General features: G+C 21.4%; 6 protein-coding genes across 6 annotated transcripts; 2 read left to right on the forward strand and 4 right to left on the reverse strand.

Moving 5' to 3' along the window:
• Positions 1 to 910: 910 nt before the first annotated feature.
• Positions 911 to 2,708, reverse strand: PY17X_0926000 (conserved protein, unknown function; the record flags this gene model as incomplete). Its single annotated transcript, XM_720587.2, has 3 exons — positions 911 to 1,007; positions 1,153 to 1,247; positions 1,422 to 2,708. 3 exons carry the CDS (start codon positions 2,706 to 2,708, stop codon positions 911 to 913), a joined length of 1,479 nt encoding a protein of 492 aa, XP_725680.2.
• A 3,566-nt stretch (positions 2,709 to 6,274) lies between these two features.
• On the forward strand, positions 6,275 to 7,854 carry PY17X_0926100 (thioredoxin-like protein, putative; the record flags this gene model as incomplete). The annotated part of the gene is made up of 4 exons (XM_022956010.1): positions 6,275 to 6,317; positions 6,411 to 6,448; positions 6,693 to 7,280; positions 7,423 to 7,854. The coding sequence occupies 4 exons, from the start codon at positions 6,275 to 6,277 to the stop codon at positions 7,852 to 7,854; spliced, it is 1,101 nt and encodes a 366-aa protein (XP_022812207.1).
• A 696-nt stretch (positions 7,855 to 8,550) lies between these two features.
• PY17X_0926200 (neutral-sphingomyelinase activation factor protein) lies at positions 8,551 to 12,792 on the forward strand (the record flags this gene model as incomplete). Its single annotated transcript, XM_723789.2, has 1 exon — positions 8,551 to 12,792. One exon carries the CDS (start codon positions 8,551 to 8,553, stop codon positions 12,790 to 12,792), a length of 4,242 nt encoding a protein of 1,413 aa, XP_728882.2.
• A 527-nt stretch (positions 12,793 to 13,319) lies between these two features.
• PY17X_0926300 (endoplasmic reticulum oxidoreductin, putative) lies at positions 13,320 to 15,294 on the reverse strand (the record flags this gene model as incomplete). Its single annotated transcript, XM_022956011.1, has 5 exons — positions 13,320 to 13,479; positions 13,659 to 13,762; positions 13,917 to 14,143; positions 14,255 to 14,598; positions 14,717 to 15,294. The coding sequence occupies 5 exons, from the start codon at positions 15,292 to 15,294 to the stop codon at positions 13,320 to 13,322; spliced, it is 1,413 nt and encodes a 470-aa protein (XP_022812208.1).
• Positions 15,295 to 17,219: 1,925 nt separating this feature from the next.
• PY17X_0926400 (13 kDa ribonucleoprotein-associated protein, putative) lies at positions 17,220 to 17,948 on the reverse strand (the record flags this gene model as incomplete). The annotated part of the gene is made up of 3 exons (XM_022956012.1): positions 17,220 to 17,378; positions 17,520 to 17,623; positions 17,786 to 17,948. 3 exons carry the CDS (start codon positions 17,946 to 17,948, stop codon positions 17,220 to 17,222), a joined length of 426 nt encoding a protein of 141 aa, XP_022812209.1.
• A 1,093-nt stretch (positions 17,949 to 19,041) lies between these two features.
• On the reverse strand, positions 19,042 to 22,749 carry PY17X_0926500 (structural maintenance of chromosomes protein 5, putative; the record flags this gene model as incomplete). The annotated part of the gene is made up of 1 exon (XM_022956013.1): positions 19,042 to 22,749. One exon carries the CDS (start codon positions 22,747 to 22,749, stop codon positions 19,042 to 19,044), a length of 3,708 nt encoding a protein of 1,235 aa, XP_022812210.1.
• Positions 22,750 to 23,592: the final 843 nt, after the last annotated feature.

The following is a 23,592-nucleotide window of genomic DNA, read 5'->3' on the forward strand; positions in this document are numbered from 1 at the left end:
TTTTTTTTTATAATTATTATTTGATTATTATTTGTTTTACATTTTTTTTTTTTTTTTTTGTCTTGTAATAAATAATATATGTATTTATGGCGAAGATTTATTTATTTCACATTATAAGAAAGGAAAATAAAAAATTCTGAAAATACGTAAATGATGTTGTTAGTTATATTTCATTCATTTGCTATGCTTATTTCCGTAATTTTTCGTTATAACCGCTTTTATATATTTTTTGATTTTTGGTATAAAATTTTAACTTGAATTGCTTATTTAATTTATTGAAAAAAATACAAATATAATAATTTTTTTTTTTTATACTAAATTATTTTCAATACTCATTCGTATGTATATGCATATACATACAGTGATAAACCTTGAAAAGCTATTAACTTAAAAATAAATAAAATGCTAAAACAAAATAAAGTTAATTCAGATATATAATAATAATAACAACAATAACAACAATAATAATAATAGTAATAAAAAAAAGTCATCTTAACATAAATGCAAAATTAAAATACTAAAATAGGGTATACGAACTTGAAACTGAAACAGACATAGAAAAAATAAAATGCATATTATCACATAATCTTAAAAAAGTGTATACATGTATGTATATATGCACACATATGCATTTTAATAGCCCAAACATTGATTCAGAATAACTCAAAACATTGGATATGCACTTTTAGGATAGTATAGTGCATAAGTGTATATTCTTGCATCATTAATATGCACAAAAAAAAAAAAATAAAATAATAATAATAATAAAATAAGGTAGAGAAAAAGAGAGTAAAAGTGAGCGAAATATATTACTATCCTTAGCTACCTATCACTAAGTATTATTATTTTTGTAAAAGGATAACAAAAGTATAAAATTCTCAAATAATAAAAAAAAATTATGAACTTATTATTAATATGAATCTTTTGAAGAGTCACTCTCAGATTCGGATATTTCACTTCGTTTGTCCTTCAAATCGAGTTGTAACTTACACCAGTTATACATTTCTCTATTGGAAAAAAAAAAAAAAAAAAAAAAAAAAAATATGAACAAATGAATATGGATGAAAATAAAGTTAAATTCTTATTTTATTTTTTGACACCAATGTCTATACATGTGCAATATTTCACAACGTTGTGTAAAACTATTTTTACCTAAATACATCGGCCTTTGTTAATTTATCATCTAATTCTATTTCACCGCCTTCCAGGGTTTTCCAGACAGCTTTGCTTTTGAATTTTCGAAATAGCTAAAAAAAATAAAAATCGTAAAAAATCGTAAAAAATCGTAAAAAATATTAACAAGTCAGGAAAATATTGAGAAAAAAAAAATTAGTTGAGGAAAAATGTAATTTTTATAAAAACATGTAAATTGGTAATAATTCAAAAAAAATGTAAAATTTGTTTGGTGCTTTATTTAGTACCTCAAAATGGATGTCTTGGTGTAATTTTCCGAGAAGCAGTTGAAAGGACAATTTTTCTTCCTCATTTATTGATTGTTCTATTGTTTGACTTTCTATAATATTTTTTTTTTTATTATCAGCATCATCCTGAAAATTATAATCGATTTCGTTAAATGCTTCTCTTTTCATTTGATGTATATTTAATAATGAATTTGCTACTTGGTTAAGTAGTTCGTGTAATTTCATCCATATATAACTTGAAGGTTTTGATAAAAATAATAAGTTATTAAGATACATATGTATATCATCAAAAATTAATAAAATGTTATCATATTTTTTATTTCTTAATTTTTCCATTATACAATTAAAATTGAAAAAATTATTATCTTCAATTTTATTTTCTAAATTTTTAAAATTATTTTCAATATTTAAAATTTGTTCATAATATTTATTTTGTAAATGATTTAATATTTCATTACATATATCAATTTGTTGTTTTTTTTTTAAGCTAATTTCATGTTCAGTATATTTATTACTCCATGAAGTACTACCATTATCATGTATCCCTCCTCCTTCTCCACTTGCTGTTAATTCATCTTCTTTTTCATGCATACTATTATTTTCGTGGGATGTTTTTAATAAATTTATTTCACTTTTATCATCTATTTTATAATAATCATTTATATTATCACTTTTTTTTCGTTTTGAATCGATTATTAATTCTTCTGAACTAACAATATCTCTTTTTTTTTTTTTTTTTTGGTCTTCAATTGGGGAAAATCGAAAACGGTTATTCATAAGAAGATAGGATATACAAAATAGTTCATTATTTGTTAGGTATATTTCACCTCTGCATAAATTCAAATCTACATTTTTTTTATTAAAATTAATAATATTTTCTAAATTATCATTGACATCACTTTTCGAAATGTTTTTCTCATCCAAGTTTATATCCTTACTAAGATATGCACACTCATTAAGCTCGTTATTATTATTATTATTATCATTATTATTATTACTAGCTGAATTATCTTTATTAAAAATGTGATAAGTATTTTCTTTGCTTTCGTGATTCGAAGCTGTATCAGTATCTTTTGTGTTATCATCTATATTTACAAATTTATTATAATATTTTGAGAAAAAAGACGAACTTTCTTTTTTTTCTTCGGCATTTTTTTGTTCTATATTATTATTAGTTACATTTTCTGACTCTATACTATCTTTATTTTCATCTAAATTTAATTCCCTTTCCCTTGTTTCAGTATCATTGCTACTCGTTTCTAATTCATTATTATTTTTACCATTCATTTTTTCATTATTTTAATTATATTTATTAATATATATATATTTGTTCCCTACTAATTTCGACATAAAATCACTTCCAATTGTTGCACTTTTTCAAGTTTCCTATTTACTCTTTTATTTACTCTTTTATTCTTATTTACTATTATTATGCTGAAATTATTATTCTATATCTACATACACTTTTGTGTGTACACTTTTTATTTCACCTGCACTGTTCATAAATAAATGTACATGCATAATTGTGTATACATGTATTTAAGCAACTTTGCTGTGTAACCAATATTTTATGTGTTATAAAAAAAAATATATATTCTTCGATTTTTACTCGTTCTTCCTTTATTTCTTATCAAATTAAATGTGAAAAATATTTATAAAAACAACAATTCATGTTATTTAAAAATAAGATATTTTTCAAAATAAACATTAATAATCTATACAATATGGATAAAAAAAAAAAATCAATATAAGTATAGGTAAGATAGAACAAAAACAATAATAATAAATTTGAGATTACAAAATTGATTCTTCATTTGTTTGTTTATTTTTTTATAACATATTTATTTTATTTTATTTTTTTTGAATTTTATTCATATTCCCATTTGTTACATTTTTTTGCTGTCATTGCCCATAACCACAATATTATTATAAAAATGTATTATTTCATATTAACACTGAAATAAAAGAAAGTTGTTAATTTTTAACAATATATTTTATATATAATGTTTGTATATATATCATATCTATAAGGCTCATTTTATATATTTTTTTAAAGTAGCATTGGTAGCTCTCAATTTTTATGTGTCTATTATATAAAATCCAAGTTAAAAATTTAAGCCAAAAATTTATTCCATATATGATTAGTATTTAAAAAATATATACTCTGTTGGGGGGATGTTCAAATTTTGATTAATTATTTCTTTATAATGTGTTATAAATTAATATAAATTAATTTTTTTCTATATTTTTTTATTATTATTTTGACGACTTGATTTTATAAAAAACGACGTTTCTCGTTTTATTTTATTTTTTTGATATATTTCTTCTTAATAAAAAAAAAAAAAAATATATATATATATATATAATATACTGTTTTAATTTTTCAAAAATATTTTCACTTTTAGTGTTCTATATTAATTATATTTATGGAATATATATTTTAATTTCTGAAAAAAAAAAATATTATTCTTCTACATGCTTGCATTTCATTACAGTGAAAAATATAGAAAAACAAAATATTTTTAATTTATAAAATATTGCATACATATAAAGGTGATATATTATTTTATCGTTAATTGGCAAAACCAAATATTTTTAATTTTAGAATCAACTGCTAAAAAAGAAAAAGCCAGCACGAAAAAGCGAGATTATTAAAAAAATTATTAATTACATAATTTTATATTAAATATATGCTAAAAATTGATAGGAATACAAATAAATGTTATTTATTAATTTTAGTAAATAAAATTATAAAAGCTTATCAAAAAAAAAAAAAAAATATATTAATATATACGCTTAATTAATATTAATTTTAAAATTAATTTACAAGCATATATATATTATATATATATATATATATATATATATATATTTATAGCATTAATTACATTTGCTATATTTTTATATACCTTTTCAATATTAAAAATATTATGGTTGTATACAAATTTTTATATAACTAAAATTTTAATATCATTCTTTTATTTATTGTTAATAAATAATTTCCAATTTTAAGAAATTTTTTTTTTAAAATAAAATCCAAATAAGTATAACATAAAACCGGTATTTATTAATTTTACAATACTTTGGCAAAGTAGACTAAATGTTACTATATAAAAATAAATGATATTTCAATTTATGAGCTTATACAAATGTTGATGAGATTATATATAATGGTATGTGTTATAAATGCTTTGCTTTGTTAAGTGATAAGTTTGTGATATTTTTCGAGCTATTTAATATGTATAAAAATACATGAACAATACATGAACAATACATGAACAATACATGAACAATACATGAAAAATACATGAACAATACATAAAAAGTAACATAAAAAATAGCGTAAAAAATAGCGTAAAAAATAGCATAAAAAATAGCGTAAAAAATAACATAAAAAATAGCGTAAAAAATAGCGTAAAAAAGGAGGACAAGTTTCTATACTGTCACACAGCGTTATAATTCTTCCATTTATTATTCATATTTTTTTATGGATTTTTTTGCGGAACACCAATTATATATTATATATATACATATAAATATAGATCATGTGGTACATATATTTTGTATAATATGTCCTTTAAAAAAATAGCATGCTTTCTCTTTATATTTATTCAATATTGTATACCAAAAACACAAAAAAATTGATATATACATGTGCTTTTTATATAACAATAAGTTCATACAAAAAAGGCAAGTTAATATTAGTTAAAATATATAAAGTATGGTTATAAAATTATATGATAAATAAATATATACATACATACTACATTAAATATGCTTATTAACTATAAGCATATAACTATTCAAATATCTTCCATTTTTTCAAACATTCTCAAAATATAATTCTTTAATTTTACAAAACTATGTTAAAAGTATTGGCTATCATAAGTCCTACGTTACACAACTAGCTAAATTTAATAGCGAAAAAAAAAAAAAAAAAAAAAAAATATAAAAAAAAAAAAAAATAAAATAATAAAAATGGGAAAAACAATGAATATAAATACGCCATACATAATAAGATAATATTTAGTTTGCTAAAATAAGTTTATATTTTAAACCCTGAAACAGTATATGTTTTTTCCTTATTTTTTAGTGTGCACATAAATTTTAAAATACTAAGTGTGTAAAAGTGAAATAAAAAAGATAAGATACTTTTATATTACTAAAAAAAACAAAAATAAATCGTTTTAATTTTTTCAATTATGTTATTTATGTTTTCTTTTAAAAACTGACCATTATTATTTTTACACTATTTTTACATTATTTTTACATTATTTTTACATATATTTACACTATTTTTACATTGTTTTTACATTGTTTTTACATTATTTTTACGTTATTTTCACACTATTTTCACACTATTTTGTGTAGCACATTTTTACATGTGCAATTATAATACAGTATCCATGTTTATTTCCTAAAAGCGTCCGCCTATCTATGAATATATATTATGTATATAATAAATGAGCAGATTTTGATTCGAAGAAAAATATGAATAACGTATTTATTTATAAGAATTATATTTTAACCTTAACTGCATTGTCATATTATTTGTGTCTAATTTGTGTTAATAAAATAATTTACACTGTATAAAATTTAAATGAACAATATGCGCTTAGCACATTCATGGGTTAGTAGCATTTGCAATACCTATTAAGGAAAGGAAAAAATAGAAAAAAAAAGGAAAAAATAGAAAAAAAAAGGAAAAAATAGAAAATATAGAAAAAAATAGAAAATATAGAAAAAAATAGAAAAAAGTACGGAAATAATAAACTGTGGTTATTTGTCACTCAATTTATATTAACCTTAAGAGGTACCTCATAGGATTACCTTTTTTTTGATATAAATGCAAAATGATTTCTAAAAGTGAAATTGATAAATTCTTGTTAACTATTGGTAAAATATATATATGCACATTTGTGTGTACATATTTTTGTGTAGTTAAATGAAAATATGATTAAATGGTTTTCATTTTTATGATCAGAGCAGAAGATGGAACAGAAGAAACGGCTTTGTATTATTTAGAGGTACATATTGTTAAAAAAAAATAAAAAAAAATAAAAAAAAATATATATATATATAGTGGATAGATATTAAATGTAAGACATTTCTGGTTTATGCCTATTTAACTATTTTTCAATTTTTGTTATTTTATAACTTTACACAGAAATATACATACCCATATTTTTGCACAAATTAAATTTGATTTTTATTTCCATGTATATTTTATATGCTCACGCATATTCTATACGTTTTGATTTTTCTTATTAGATGTGTAATGGAGATAGTGATAGCGCAGTAAAATTATATTGTGAAATAAATGGCGACAGATCTTTGCGAAATGAAAATAACCAAATAATAAATGAAATAAATTATGAAAACCAAACAACTATTGAAGAGACATTAGATGATGTAATAAGAAATGAATCCAAAGAAAAAGAAAAAATAAAAAAATCAAATAATGATGATTCTAATGATATAGAATATGTTAGAGAACCAGATAAACATTTTAGTCAAGCTTTAATTAATGATATGGATAATTTAAATTTTGTACATTTTAATGATAAAAATAAAAATATAAAAAAAACAAAAATAGAATTAGGGGATACAATTGGAAAACTTTTTTCTTTACCTGAATTTTTAATTTGCCCTTTATCATTAGAAGATGTAAGAAAAAGATCAAAAATTGAAAATAAATATATTATAGTAAATATACAAAATTCAGAATTTGAGTCGTTAAAATTAAATAGAGATATATGGAATAATGAAACAATTCAAGAAATAATAAAAGATTCATTTATTTTTTGGCAAAGAGATGAACATGATCAAGATGCGATAATATTTATGAACACATACAAGGTAAACAAGATGAAAAAAAAAATACCAAATTTTACAAAATATTACTAATTTTAGAATGTATATATAGACACTAATATATAAAGTTATGTACTTATTTATGATGTAATTTTTTTTTTTTTTTTTTTTTTTTTTATAAACATAGATAACAAGCCTTCCATGTATATGTGTTTTATGCAAACGAACTGGAAGAAAATTAAAAGTATGGAACACAAAAACATTTAACGATCCTATATGTGCTCAATCTCAATTATATGAATTAATTGAAACAGTTGAAATAAAACCTAATAATAATTATAGTACTATAAATGTTAATAATAAAAATGTAGAATTAAAAAATGAGTTGGTTAAAACAGATTATGAGCAAGTTAATCATTATCTTTCAAATAACATAAATAAAGCTTATACAAATGAAAAAGATGTTACTAATTGTGTAAATTCTCAGCCAAATAATTCACAAAAAAATACAGACAATGTTAAAATAGATATGACTGATCAATTAAAAGAATATGGCACAATAAATAATGAACTATTAGAATTGCACAAATTTAGGATGCAACGAGCTCAAAGAAAATAGTCATCCCCAGCCCCCGTTGCAAATGCATGCTATACAATGTATGCTATAGATATCTGCATACATATATATATATATATATACATACACATATATATTTTTTTTTTTGTATACTTTTTTATCCGAGTTAACATTTTCATCACAAAAATATATGCATGACATTCGAGTAAAGGTTTATCCATTAAAATGGGGGAATCTTTATTTTTATATATTTTTAAAACATATAACTTTTACCGATAAATAAATATGATTTGAAAAAAAAAAAAAAAAAAAAAAAAAACAGGCTTGATTATTTTCAATAGGTTTGTGCTCTCTATAAGAGGAAATAACAAATGCGTGCGTATGTATATAGGGAAGTTAATATTTTATTATTTTTTTTTAAATTATTTTTTATATTTTTATATATATTTTTTTTTTTTTTATCTTTTTTTATTTTTTTTTTTTTTCTATATTTTTCTTTATTTTTATTATTTTTTGGGTGAATGGAAATGCAAGCGAAATATGGGGGATCCCTACAAAAAGAAAAGTAGCAACAAACTAGTAGCAAAGTATAATTAGGTATGTCATTTTATAGAGATAATAAAAAAGAAGAGGAAAAAAGAAGAGGAAAAAAAAGAGGAAAAAAAAGAAGAAAAAAAGAAGAAAAAAAGAAGAAAAAAAAAAGAAAAAGAAAGAGTTTAAGAGTGATATATAGATAAAATGGAGAAGAATAAAAGTAGGTGTTTTAATTTACTTTTTTTGGAAGAAGACGAAGAATATATTGATGACATGTTAATAATTATGAAAAAAATCGAAGGAAATAATACAATTGAAAATAAAGGTAGATTAAGATTATGTTCAAAATCATTAATTTTTGAGCCATATAATAATAATGAAGATGTGTTAAAATTTCCATTTAAAAAATTAGAAAATATAAAATTATATGAAATACAGAATGAGATAATAATAAGAGCATCAGAGATTGTGAAAATAAAAACAACTATACATGGAAAAAAAACTAGATGTACATCTCAATTTATTTATGATAGAAAAAACAGGAAACCAATTGGTATTATAAATAACTACTATAACGATTATACTAATGAAATAAAGAATATTGATAATTATAATATAGATGAATATATAAGTATATTTGAAAAAATTTTAAATAATTTTGACCAAGCTGAAAATAATTCAGTTACGGCTTTGCCAAATAGCCAAGATGCAAAAGGTGTAACAGGAAAAGCGGGCATAAATAATAATGAAAAAAATGAAGATAATAAGGTGGGCCATAATGACGATAATAAGGTGGGCCATAATGACGATAACAATTTAGCGAACGCTTTTGTATGCTCATTCAGGTGTGATGGAACAAACTTGATGAATAAAAAAATAAAATTGATATATAGCATTGCCGTAAAAATAAAAATTGGAATTATTATACATGAAAAACAAATGGAGATATTAGTTAGTGAAAAAAAAAATCGTCATAAATATTTAAATGAGACAGGAAATGAAAATGATGTAAATAATTCAGAATTTTTTGATGGTTTAAATGGTAATGAAGAAGTTAAAAGAAAAGAAATAAATTTAGAATTATATATACAAAATATAATAGATAAATTATTTGAGAACACCAAATTTGATATTAGTAGTATAAATATACATGAAAATATAATTTCAAATAAAATTGAAGGGTTTTGGGTTTTTAAAATTTCACCTCTTGTTAAAATGAAAGGTTTATTAAATATAACAAATAAATATATATATTTCCAAGCACATCCTAATTTTACAAATAAAAAAGAAAAAAAATGGGAAATTGAAAAAATTGTACATGTATTTAAAAGAATTATAACAATGAAACCAAATTCTTTAGAAATTATATTTAATCATCCTAATAAAAAATATAAATCTTTATATATTGAATTTGTAGATTATAATGAAAGAGAAATAATGTTAAATGTGTTAAAAAAAATAAAACCAGAATCTTTATTTATTAATGATAACCCTGAATTTTTAAATCTTGTTATGAATAAATGGTCTAATGGGTTAATTACAAATTATGAATATATTGATTTTTTAAATTGTTTATCTGGTAGAAGTAGAAAAGATTTTTCTCAATATCCTGTTTTTCCATGGATTATATCAGATTATTATAGTAAAGAAATAAATTTAAATAATGAAAAAATTTATAGAAATTTATCAAAACCAGTTGGATGTTTAAATCAAAATAGATTAGATTCATTAATTGATAAAATGCATGATCATGAATATTTTTTTGGATCTCATTATTCTACTTTAGCGTATGTTGTATATTTTTTAATAAGAATATATCCAGAATGCCAATTAAAATTACAGAGTGGAAAATTTGATACAATATCAAGAATGTTTGTATCTATAGAAACTACATTCAATACAGCACTACATGCTAATTCATCTTTTATTGAGCTAATACCAGAATTCTATGAAAATAATGATAATTTTTTAAAAAATAATTTAAATATACAAGCAAATGAAACTATTTTAGAAGATGTTATATTACCTAATTGGTGTAAAAATGCAAATGAATTTTTAATTATTATGAAAAATGCAATGGAAAGTAATTATGTTAATCAAAATATTCATGAATGGATTAATTTAATATTTGGATATAAACAAAAAGGCCAAGTTGCTAAAGATAATATAAATTTATTTCATCCCTTAACATATATGCACACAATTTTATATGAAAAGTTGTCTATAGATAGAGATATGCGCTATCAAAATGGAAGTCATAAAACCCCAAGTGGGTATGAAAAATTCAAATATAATATAGCTGCTTTACCAAAACAATTACTAACATCACAATCTCAAACAGAATCATATAATAATGTTGAAAAAAATTTTAAAGACAAAATAAAATCTCTAATCATTTCAATGTCATCTAAAGCATTAAGAACACAATTGCATGAATTTGGTCAATGCCCTTATCAATTATTTAAAGAGAATCATGTACAAAAAAAGTCAAATATTTCATTTGAGTTAAATAAAAATATAAATAATTTCCCATGGTATTATTCACCAGTTATCATAGAACTTTTAGAGGATGCTTATTATCAAAAGAGTAAAAATATATCAAAGTTGGGTAGCGTAAATAGGTCGAGACGAAAGTGCACCGAGATTTATAACTCTAACAGGGAAAGTTGCGAAAGTTGCGAAAATGATGAAAACGATGAAAATGATGAAAACGATGAAAACGATGAAAACGATGAAAATGATGAAAACGATGAACATTGCGAAAAAAATAATTACCATTTTAAAACACATATGTGGAAGTTAGAAAAGGTAGATCATATTCCATGTGATATAAAAGGTGTATGTTCTAATAACAATAATAATATTTGTTTTATATGTGATAATGGGTTTGTCAAAATTATTGATTGTTATGATTTATTAAATTTTAAAAATAAAAATAATAAAAATTTTATTTCTTTAAAATTATGTGATGAAAACTTTTCTTCCTTAACCAACATAAATTCAAATTTTATTTTGGGAACAATTAATGGAAATATAATTTTTGTAGATACTCAAAATGTTGTAAAAAGGGTGAATAATAATAATAATAGATATGGTGCTATGCAAAATAAAGCTAGAGTTTTGAATAAAAGCAAAAATTGTGATTTAAAAAAATTGTCTAAAAATGAAGAATATGATAGTTATGATACAAATTCAATTTGCTCATCATTTGATTCTGTTTTTGATTATAAATATTGTACAGATACAGATGAAGATAATCAAAAAAATATTATAAAAATTGAAAAAAATGGAAATTTTTATAATAAATTAATTAAAAAAAAAATTCATAATGACACTATTAGATGCATGAGTTATAATAACAGTTATTTGGCAACAGGGTCAAATGATGAAACAATACAATTAATAAATGTCGAAACTAATTTCGAAATCGTACAAACTTATGATAATTTTAATAGTTCAATAAAAGATATAGAATTAAAAAATAAATTATTATATACACGATCAGATAAAATACAGTTATTTGATATAAGAATGCCTCCTAAAAATGTTCTTAATAATTCTAATCAAATTTTAAATCATTTTACAAACACAATTAATACTAGTAGACAAAATTATATAAATAATATAATAAATGAAATAAATATCGGAAATTATTTTTCTAATTCTAGTCAATTTTCTAATTTTAGTCAATTTTCTAATTTTAGTCAATTTTCTAATCTTAGTCAATTTTCTAATCTTAGTCAATTTTCTAATCTTAGTCAATTTTCTAATCTTAGTCAATTTTCTAATAATTGTGCTACCCCCCCTATAAATACATTTGAAAAAGAAAATCAAAAATATAATGTTCATATAAAAAAAAAAATGAAGAATTTGATTTTTAATAATTGTAATATTAATGAAAAAAATGAAGTAGATAACATAAATAGAACTTATACACATTTTCAATATTTATTTGAAAAAAAAATAAAAAAAAATATAAATTCAATATTTTTAAATAGACCATGTAATATTGTATATTCCTCTTTAATTAATGATAATAATATTTTATTTATTGATGAAAATAAAAGTTTATATTTTTATGATATAAGAGCAGAGAAATGGATAAATAGATTTTCAAATACAATAAATAATAATTCTAAACAAATTTATAATGATAAAATAGTTACAGCATCATCATATAAAAATTATTTATGTACAGTTGATTCTATGGGCAAATTTTTATTTGAACCCATTCGATTTTCTATAAATTTTTTAGATAATGATGTAACATCTAAATTAAATAATACTTGTTCAATTTTGAACCCAACTTATATTAATTTTTTTAATCTTGGTTTCAATTCTTTTCCGGATTTAGAAAATACAAATATGTTAGATGACATATCTATTTGTAGTCACATCATGTTTACCAATTTAAAAGGAGACATTGAAATTCATAAAAAATGTTAGTCCTAAAAAATGGGGAATACATATTTAGTAGCACAGTTTATCCTTGCACGTGTATTCTTTTTATTTTTTATTTTTTTTTTTTATTTTTTTTTATTTTTTCAATTTATATTACACCATTTTTATGGATTTAAAATTTTATTTTAGTTTGAAAAATACAAAATGTGAAAAAATAGGCAAATTATATAATTGTGAAAAAAATAGCAAATTATATAATTGTGAAAAAATAGCAAATTATATAATTGTGGAAAGAATAGCAAATTATATAATTGTGGAAAGAATAGCAAATTATATAATTGTGAAAAAATTTCAAAAAAAAAAAAAAAAAAATATATTAATAACTAAACAGCAAACTGTCCAGTTCCATCTATATTTCTTAAAATTTTATTTTTTTTTAACGAATCATGTAACATATATATTATGAAATAAAACAAAGAAGTATCAAATAATAAAAATCCATAACATAGGAATATTTGAAATGTTAGACAATGCGGATTAGCCTTCCAGGCGCGTAGTGAAATTTATGGCGATTACATATTTTTTTTTACAGTTTGCATTTTTTTTTTTTTTTTTCGGCGATTTCTCATGTATATAAATATGATTGAGAGCAATACCAAGAGTATGAATATTATGAGGGACACTAAATAAAATATAAACAACGTCTTCTTCAATTTCAGCCGCTCTTCAAACCTGCCACAAGCGAAGATGTAAAAATGGAAAGCAAAATAATGAGGTAGAAATGGCACGTAAAAATGGCAAGCAAAATAATGAGGTAGAAATGGCACGTAAAAATGGCAACCAAAATAATGAGGTCGAAATGGAAAGCGGGGCGTGCAGGCCCTTTGCTTATCTCCGCTATAAGGACTTACTTTTTAATAATTAAGATCGAATCGGCAAAATGATAAATTGCATTTATCAAAGCAGTTGCTTCATTTCTTTCGAGTGAGCCAATGTGTTCGTGGCCTACCCCTTCCTATATAATTGTAGAAAAAAAAAAAAAAAAAAAAAAAAAAAAAAAGTAACGATTTTGAAAGATATTGAAATTTGTTATAGTTATAATATATATATATATAGAAAGTGGAATTATAAAATGGAAATAAATTTATAATATTTTTTTATATCAATACCACTAAAGCTATTTGTAAAGCTGTTGTTTTTAATTTTCCATGCAATTTGCACTTAATACAAGGAACACAATCTAATATACTGGTTATGTTCATAAATTTTGATAAAATTTCTTTTCCATGTGTTGGAAAAATAGGCTCAAGAAATTCTTTTGAAGAACAGGAGTGATATTTTTTTCCAAGAAATTCATTTAAAAGTTTAAATGCATCTTTATCATTTTCTTTAATTCCTAAAATGGTGATTAGAAAAGATAATAAAATTGGTTACACTTTTCAAATATGTATTTTTTTTTTTTTTTTTTTTTTTTTTTATTTTTTTTTATTTTTTTTTTTGAGATTACCTGAATTGCATTTGCATTGACTAAAAAGAGGTTTTAATCGGCATAAGGCTCTTAATAATATGGCAAATGTAAAATATAAGTTTTCAATTCTATCAGGATATAATGCAATTTTTTCTTTAAAAAAAGATAAATTATAATCATAATCTATTTTTTTAATATAATGATTTTTAATGGTATTGTCTGTATACATATCACCAAAAACAAAATCATTTTTTAAGTAATAATATTCTGAAGATAAAGCTGCAATACATGATTGCATTCCTGATATTATTTTATAAAAATTGTTCATTTCTTTACATGAATTTTCTCCATTTTGAAAGCAATTTTCTAGATAGATTCGATTCCTACAAAGGAGGGAAACACAGCGGTGTAATGTATGGCGTAATCATGTATGTAATCATGTATGTAATCATGTATGCATGCATAAATGGCTTATTATTGTGAGCAGGGCACAATATATACCATATGCTTTTTCCCTCATATGCAGTATAAGATGGAGAATTATAAATTAAATCAACATAAGATAAAAAGCCTTCATCAGATGGATCATATGTTCCTAATATGTCTTTATATAATTTACTAGCTATAAATGTTTTTTTTAAATCTTCTTGAGCATATTTATCATGTATTATTTCCACTTCGTTGGTTCTAAAATTGTAAGGTATTTCATCTTCTGTACATTCACAAACACTACATTTTGTTTTTTCATTACATTTTTCAGTAATTTTTTGGAGTTTGCATGGAACATGTAAATTAACTTTGAAAATTCTAAAATAATTTTTTTGTGTCAATTCCTTTAATATTTTATATGCTATACGAGAATCTTCTTCAATATCTCGGATATGTAAGCCTAATATTTTTTCATTATTATTATAACTATTAGGAAATTTTATTTCATATATATTAAAAAATAATAATACATCATTTATTTTGGAGTTTATGTAATTGTTATATTTTGATAGACTTTTTTGATTCTTCAGCAATATATATAATAAATATATAAGGGTAGGAAAAATATATGAAATTAAATAAATCTTCATATTTGATATATCCGGATTAACTTTTTTTTTATTGTATTTTTTATTTTTATGATTTATTATCCTACATTTCTAAATACATTCCACTTTTTTTTTTTTTTTTTTTTTTTTTTTATATATAAAGGTACATTAATGTTTTTATTTTATTATAGGCAAATAAAAGAACTTGGATTTATTCGAGGGAAAATAAGATATATATTTGAATTACATAAAATTGATATTATTTACTAGGGCTCTATAATTATGCACACACATGTATGCATATGTATGTATGTATGTATGCATATGTATGTATGTATGTATGCATATGTATGTATGTATGTATGCATATGTATGTATGTATGTATTTGCGAACGAACGGCGAATGAGGCGAGGTTGGTGAGTTTCGTTTGGAAGATATTATTGTCTTAGAGTTTTAAGGGGGAGTATGTCATTTTGTAGACTTGGAAAAAAAAAAATATATTAAAGAAAAATCAGATTTGATATGCGATTTAAAAAAATTCAAATAAAATATATAAATATAAATATGTGAAATAATACACACATACATATATATATATATATATATAATGATCAAACAAAGTTTATTATCAAAAAAAAAAAGGGAAAGGAAAATTATTTATACAGCTAAAATGCCCATATATGCATAAATATATAATAATATTAAGATAATACTAAAAATTAATAAAAAAAATAATTATAAAATAGTAGGTATTTTATATATATTTAAAATCAATAAATCTGATAAGCCCATATATAATATATAGTTAATGTATATTTTTATGATAAAAAGGATAACAGAATAATATACAAAATAAATACAAAAATAAATACAAAAATAAATACAAAAACATAATATAAATAAATAAACGAATAAAAAATGTAAAACGGAAAAATAATTTAAGCACTTTTTATTCTTTTAATTGTAAATATATATTTTTATTACTATTATAATAAATATGTTTTAAATTTTTTATCATTGTTATGATTTTAGTTAATTTTTCCACTCGTTTATTTTTCCAACATTTTATTATTTTAAAAAAAAAAAAAAAAAAAATTTTTGCATGAAAAAAAAGAGAATAGGATAATTTGCAGCCCATATATGCAGCAAAATATTTTATCAATAAATTAATTACATGTTTTTATTTAACAATTATTTATATATTCTCAAATATAATCATTTCCATTCATAAGTTTGTATTAAGTTTAGCGCATAATAAAAAAAAAATCGTAATAAAATATGCCAATTAAGAAAATATGCCAATTAAGAAAATATGCCAATTACGAAAATATACCAATTAATATATGTTATATATATAATATTGAGAACTCTATAAAGCGGCAAACATAACATAATATGATAGAATGTTATATAATCGCTTGTAACTTTAGTTTAAATTTTGTTAATAAATTTATATTAATTAGAGAATTTTATTTATTATTATATATCCATTGCTTATATTTTCCGATTTTTTAATGTGTTAAAAATTTGGCTTTTTTTTTTTTTTTTTTGCTAATATAAATATGTCTAATATTTTATTGTTTTTCACATTTTTCACATATTTATATAATACTTGAATATGTACAGTTCATTAATTAAATATTGTGAGCATATACAGTTAAATTTATGTATCATATAATCCGTGTAAAAGTAGAAAAAGAGGAAATAAAAAAAAAAATTGTATATTAAAAATCTGTTAAAATTAATTTTTGTATATATGGACATTTAGTGTGTTTAAAATAAAATGCATTTAAGCATGTAATAATAAGAACATGTATTATAGGCTCTAACATATTAGTGAAAAAAAAAAAAAAAAAAAAAAAAAAAATATTTTATAATAAATTCAACGAAAATAAAAACGAATAAAAATTATATGTTTGGATAAAAAATAAAACTCTTAAAATATACATTTTTGAAAATATATAAATTATATTAACATTTGTTCTATTAAATCTTTTAATTCTGTTATTTGAGTTTCTAATGGTGACCCATCTTTTGTAATTATTGAAGTAGCTATCACCGATCTTGATATTCCACAAGCACGGCCTAATGCCATTTTACTTCTAACATATACATATGGAGTGTTCTAAAAAAAATATATATAAAATAATATGTATGATACAGTAAAGATAATCGAAAATGGGTAATAAGACCAATAATATAGTATCTATGCGTATATTTTTATTTTATTTTTTATTTTATTTTTTTATTTTTCAAATTGTAATACCTTATCTTCACAAACTAAAGGGATGTGGGAAATAATTTCCAATGGCTTGGCATCTGCTGCTAAAACTACTAATTCTGATATTCCCTTGTGCAAACTTTTGACAGCTAAAAAAAAAAAAATATACATACACATATATGGGGATTGTGATAATATTGCATAATTGAATGTTTACTGTATTTTTGGAGAAACATAGTATTGTTTTAATGCATATGTTAATATTTTACTATATTTCGTTTTTTTTTTTTTTTTTTTTTTTTTTTTCTTACCTTCATTTGCGCCTCTTCTAAGTTGTCTGTATACAGTTGCCCTTTGTATGACGTCTAAGATTTGATTAGTTAATTCTGGAGATGCTAATGGAAATATTTTTGAATTAACTTCTTCTGAATTTTCCTGGGCATCAGTGTTATTTACAACTTCGTTTGAATCCATGATATATTTTTTCTAAATAAATATATAGACAGTAAGATTATTCTAATATCTTTATTGGGTGTTAAAAATAAATATAACACTGTTTTTATAATACATAAAAAATAATTAAATTAAATTAAAACGAAGTAAAGGTAATATTTATGTATACTCTCCAAATTATAAAAAAAAAGTTAAATCTTGATTTTATTGAAAATATTATTATTTGAATATTTTTATTTATGTACTCATTGAGATAAAATTTATAAATATTTTTCTCTCATACAATTTGTACGGGCATATGAATATTGATCATAATTTTTATAATTTTTTTTTTTGGAATTTTCAAACTCTTGGATTTATAATTATCTGTATATGCATCCTCAACAACTTTGTTAATTATCTATACATATTTGTATTTATTCTTGAATAGCAATTTAAAAAAAAAAAAGAAATTTTTTTTATTTTTCATTAATTTGTTTGAAACTTGAATTATTTTAAAACATATATTTATTTATTTAATTTTTTTATTTAAATTATAAAAAAAAATAAGTCGTATTTCTCATGAATACGAATACGCGTAATATACTTCTATGTAAAGTGTTTATAGAGAAAAAAAACGTTACAAAAATTGTTTAAAAAAATTTACAAAATTGCTTACAAAATTGCTTATACAAATTTATATACACGAATGTATAAATATATAGGGGAATATATTTGACGCTTGAAATAACTCGTTGATATTGTGTTTTTATATATATATCCTTTACCAGTATATTTCATTCGAAACATGGTACGTTTTTTTATTTCATACTTAAATGCGAATGATGTTAAATTTGTTGCGTTTTTAAAATTTTGCCAAGCACGAATGATAATAATAGTGGAGGAACGAAAAAATGAAAAAAAATGAAAAAAAATAAAAAAAAATGAAAAAAAATAAAAAAAAATATAAAAAAATATAAAAAAATTAAAAAATAGCAACAAAGGCGCAACAAAGGAGCCGAAATGGCAAAAGATTAGAAAAAAAATTTAAATGGCGAAAGGTACGACGGAAAGCCATCAAATTGGCATATAGTAACATAATGTTTCTTAATTTCCAATTCTTTACTTTCTTTATTTAATAATATAAATTATCAAATTGATTTTCAATCACACCAAAGCCATTGAACAGATAATGAACGGTTATGTCTTTGAATGGGATATTTCTAATAATTTGTGGTGTTAATATAAAATATTGTGGTTTTGATTTATAGTCAATATTTATATATTTATAATGATGTTGGTGTAAAAAATGTTGTTCATATAATACTGGATTAGATAAGCATGAAAGTAATTCAAAAATTTTCTTTTCATTAATTTGATCTAAGCCTTGATTTAATTCATCAAGAACATAAAATCCATTTTTTGTTAATTTTTGAATTGACAATATATACAACATAGTACTTAATGATCTTTCCCCTCCAGATTGATGAGATACAGATAATGATAAAAATGGAGAGGTTTGTTTAAATTTAACTTTTACAAATAATTGACATTTTTCATATATATCATTTTTTTTAACTAACTCAATTTTACCATCATAATCTGGATTTATAAAATTCATAAATTTTTTGAAATTATGATTTAAAAAAATAATATATTCATTTATTTCATTTGACCAATTAGGTAATATCGATTCAATCTGTTTATCATAATTTTGTAAATCTCTTTTTAGATTTTCAATTTCTTTTTTTTTATTTTCTATATTTTCTTTGTGTTTTTGTATTTGAATAGATATAAGATTATATTTTTCTTCATCTTTTTCAACATCTGGGTATATTTTTTGTTGAATTAAACACTCTTGTAGCTTTTTCTCAATTTCATCTAAAGACATATTAATTTCATTTATAAATTTAATTTCGTTATTTGTTAATTCCCCTCTTTGAACTTTTATAATATCTTCTAATTCCTTTATATCATTTAAACATGTTGTATAGTTAGTCATTTCAGCATCAATCGTTTTTTTAATCATTTCAAGTTTTTCTTCGTTATCTGCATTTTTATTTTTTATAACAGAAAGGTATCTTTTCCATTCATTAAAATAACGAGAATGTGAAAATAAATCTTCATCATATTTTACATGTTTTTTTAAAAGTGTAAAATAATCATCACATATTTTTATTTTTTTCTCATTTAATAAATTTATATTTTTAGTTATACTTATTTTTTTTTGATCTATTATATGTTCTCCTTTTAAATAAAGGCTTAAATTGTTTTGTAAATTTTTTAATTCATTATTTAGTAAAACTAGCTTTTTCTTTTTTATATTTATTTCACTTTTTTCTAAAATTATTTTATTATATTCATCATTTTTCATTTTTTTTAGTCTATCAGACTCTTGTATATTCTGTTCTATCACTGTTAATTCTTCATTATATATTTTTTTTTTTTCAAATAGATTGTCTAAATCACGTTCTACATCACTTGTTATACTGTATAGTATATTACACTTTTTTTTTATGTACGAAAAAGTATGCACATATATTTTTTTATCATATGAACTTATTTTATATTTATGTACATTATTGCTACAAAAATAGAATAAACTACTAATTTCTTCATTCAATTGTTTTGATAATTCTTTTATCATAAAATTGTTAAACTCGTTTATTTCATCTGTACTTTTATTTTTTAATGCATCCTCTTTTATTACAAAGGCTATATTTAATGGTAGAAAATTTGATAACCCATGCTTTATTACTTCGGGGCTATCAAATAATTCATATATGAAACATTTTACTCCTCTTTGTTTCATTTCATTAGTTACATAACAAAATTCATGAGTTTCTTTTGTCATAGTGATAACTGAAAGCTTGTAATTTTTATATAATGATTCGAGTAGTTCTTGATTTCCTTTTTTAATTAATAAAAAACTGTTAAAATATTTTTTTAAAAAAAATTCTAATATATAATCAAATTCAGGATTTGTGCATTTAATATATTTACAAATAGGTCCATATAGAATATTCCTTTTAGATAATTCATCGATAATAGCATCATTAAGTTCATTTTGATTTGTTATTTTTGTTTCATCATATTTCGTTGTTAAATTGTCTATAAAATTATCACTTATTAAGTTGTGTGTTCGTACAATATTTTTAATGTTTCTCTTATAATTAATTATTCTTTCTCTGAAAGTAAAATCGATGTTATTTAACATTTTTTCTTCTTGAATATTTTCATAATTTCGTGCTCTTTTAATTTTTTCTGTAATTAAATTTATCTCTGATTGTAAATTATATTTTTTCATTATATTTTTTTTATTTTCATTTAACAATTCTTTTAATTCATTTTGTAATTCCTTTTCTCGTATATCATTTTGTTTGCTATTTTTTTCTTTTTCACTAAAAAATGATTCGATTTCTTTTATTTCTTCATTTGTTTTTTTAATCTGTTTATCTATATCTTTAATATAATCTGCATTCTCACACACATTTTGAACTGTATCTTCCATGATTTTTTCTTCGCTTAAGATGTCTTTTTCGATTTCTTCTAATTTCACATTCCATAAAACATATTTAGAAACTGATTCTTTTATTTCATTTTTTTTTTGTCCAATTTTCAGTGATAATTTGTTTAAAATTTTATGGCATTTTTCTAATTCCTTTAAATATTCTTTTAACACTTTAAACTGTTTATCCTTATCTTTAACTAATTGGTCTATTGTTATTTTATAATGCTTTAAGCTATTTCTTTTTTTTTGTAAAATTAACATTTTTTTTTTAATTTTATATAACTTGACAATAGAAATAAGCTTTCTTAAATCTTCAAATTTGTTTTTTTTTTCTTCTAAGTTATTCATTAATTTTTCTTCTTCAACAATTTCATGTTCATATATAACCAACTTCTTTTCTCCAACTTGTTTAGAATTTATAATGTCATTTAAACTTTTATAAATTTTTAAGAGCTTACTATCAATTGCTAAAAGTGTATATTCAAATAGCTCTTCAGGATTTAATCTTGAAAATTTACTAACATTTTCTTGAGGCATAAATGTGATCAAATTATCCAAATTTAAATTATAATTTTTTTGGATATCTAAAATATTTGTGAAATTTGTTTTTTTATTATTTATTAGCCAAATAGATTCTACTTTATTATCATTTATACTCATGATTCTTTTTACACACACATTTTTTGTATCATCATATTTTAAAATGATTTCTATATAACTTTTTTTCTCGCCTTTTTTTATAAAATTTATCAAATCTTTATTTCTAGATAAAATGTTTGAATTATATCCTAACCCGAAAACTAATGCACAAACAATAGAAGATTTACCACTCGCATTTGCTGCAGCAATTAAATTAATTCCTTCATTAGCTTTTAATTTTATAGGGCCACTAAAAACCATCCAATTAAATAATGTTATTTCAATTATTGCACCTTTTTTGAGTCTTTTCAAACGCTCATTATTTTCTTTTGCAATATCTTCATTTTTTGATTGCGAACTAGTTGATGTTATCCTATTTTGCTTACTTTTAATATTATTGGTTGTGTTAACATTATTGTTACATTCTTTTGTCCTTTTGTTTGTTTCATATTTATTCGCCCCTATCTTACCATTGTAATGGTTCTCATTTTCTTTGTCCAACTTTATTTTTCCAGTTGCACTTACTTTTGGTTTTTCATTTTTGTTATTTTGTGCTATAGAAAATTCTTCTATCGAGTCACTACTTTCACAATTATCATTTGAAACATCTTTATTTTGTTCAATTATCTTATTTTTCTTGGTATATGGTTTATTTTCTGGTTTATTTGTTTTTCTTTTATTAGGTATTTTCATTTCCTACCTGTTATTTTTTGTAACAACTTTTAAAAAGAAAATGATCAAAAATTGTTGTACTTTTCCCACTTGTGCAATTTTAGGGGGAACCTTGAAAATCGTATGCTTATTGGTATGCACATATATTATCATTACGTATATATGTGTGGATGAAATGCCTTCCTTTTTTTAGTTTTTACTTTAAACATTTCGTTATGCCATTAGTATATACATATGCCTCGAGTTCCCTGATTATTCCTATTAATTTGGCAAAAAGGCACAGTTATCAAATTAAATTTTTAATTATTCCCCCCAAAACTATATATACTTATGCATATTTTCCTATCGCATTACTAAATAAATTTATGTTATTTTTCTTATTTCATTTAAATTTATATGTTTTTTTTTCTTTTTTTAATAACAATAATTCGTTATAAATTGTATTAAAAAATATAAACAAAAATTTTTTTGTTAAATTTTAAGTGGGGATAATATACACTACTGCCTAAGTTGTCATAAACTTTTAATTTTCATACACTAATATGAAAATATAAAATTTGTTTACCATATTTATAATAATGAAAAAAAAAAAAATACAAATATATATTATCCATTGAATTAATTGTTAATTTGAAACGCTTATAAATGTGAAAAACAGCCAAAATATAATATATTTTTGGCTATATAATAAAAAAAAATATGAACGGCAAGGAGGAAACTGTCATTTTAACTAATACACACATAAAAATGTGCGTATTAAGTGTGTGTATATATACATTGTTTAATTGTAATACATATAAAAATACAGAATAAAGGGGGAACACAAATATGTACAAATTAAAAAGAATACATGGATTGAAAAAC

The sequence above is a fragment of the Plasmodium yoelii genome (genome assembly GCF_900002385.2).
Source record: "Plasmodium yoelii strain 17X genome assembly, chromosome: 9".
In the NCBI taxonomy this organism is placed as follows: Eukaryota; Apicomplexa; class Aconoidasida; order Haemosporida; family Plasmodiidae; genus Plasmodium; species Plasmodium yoelii.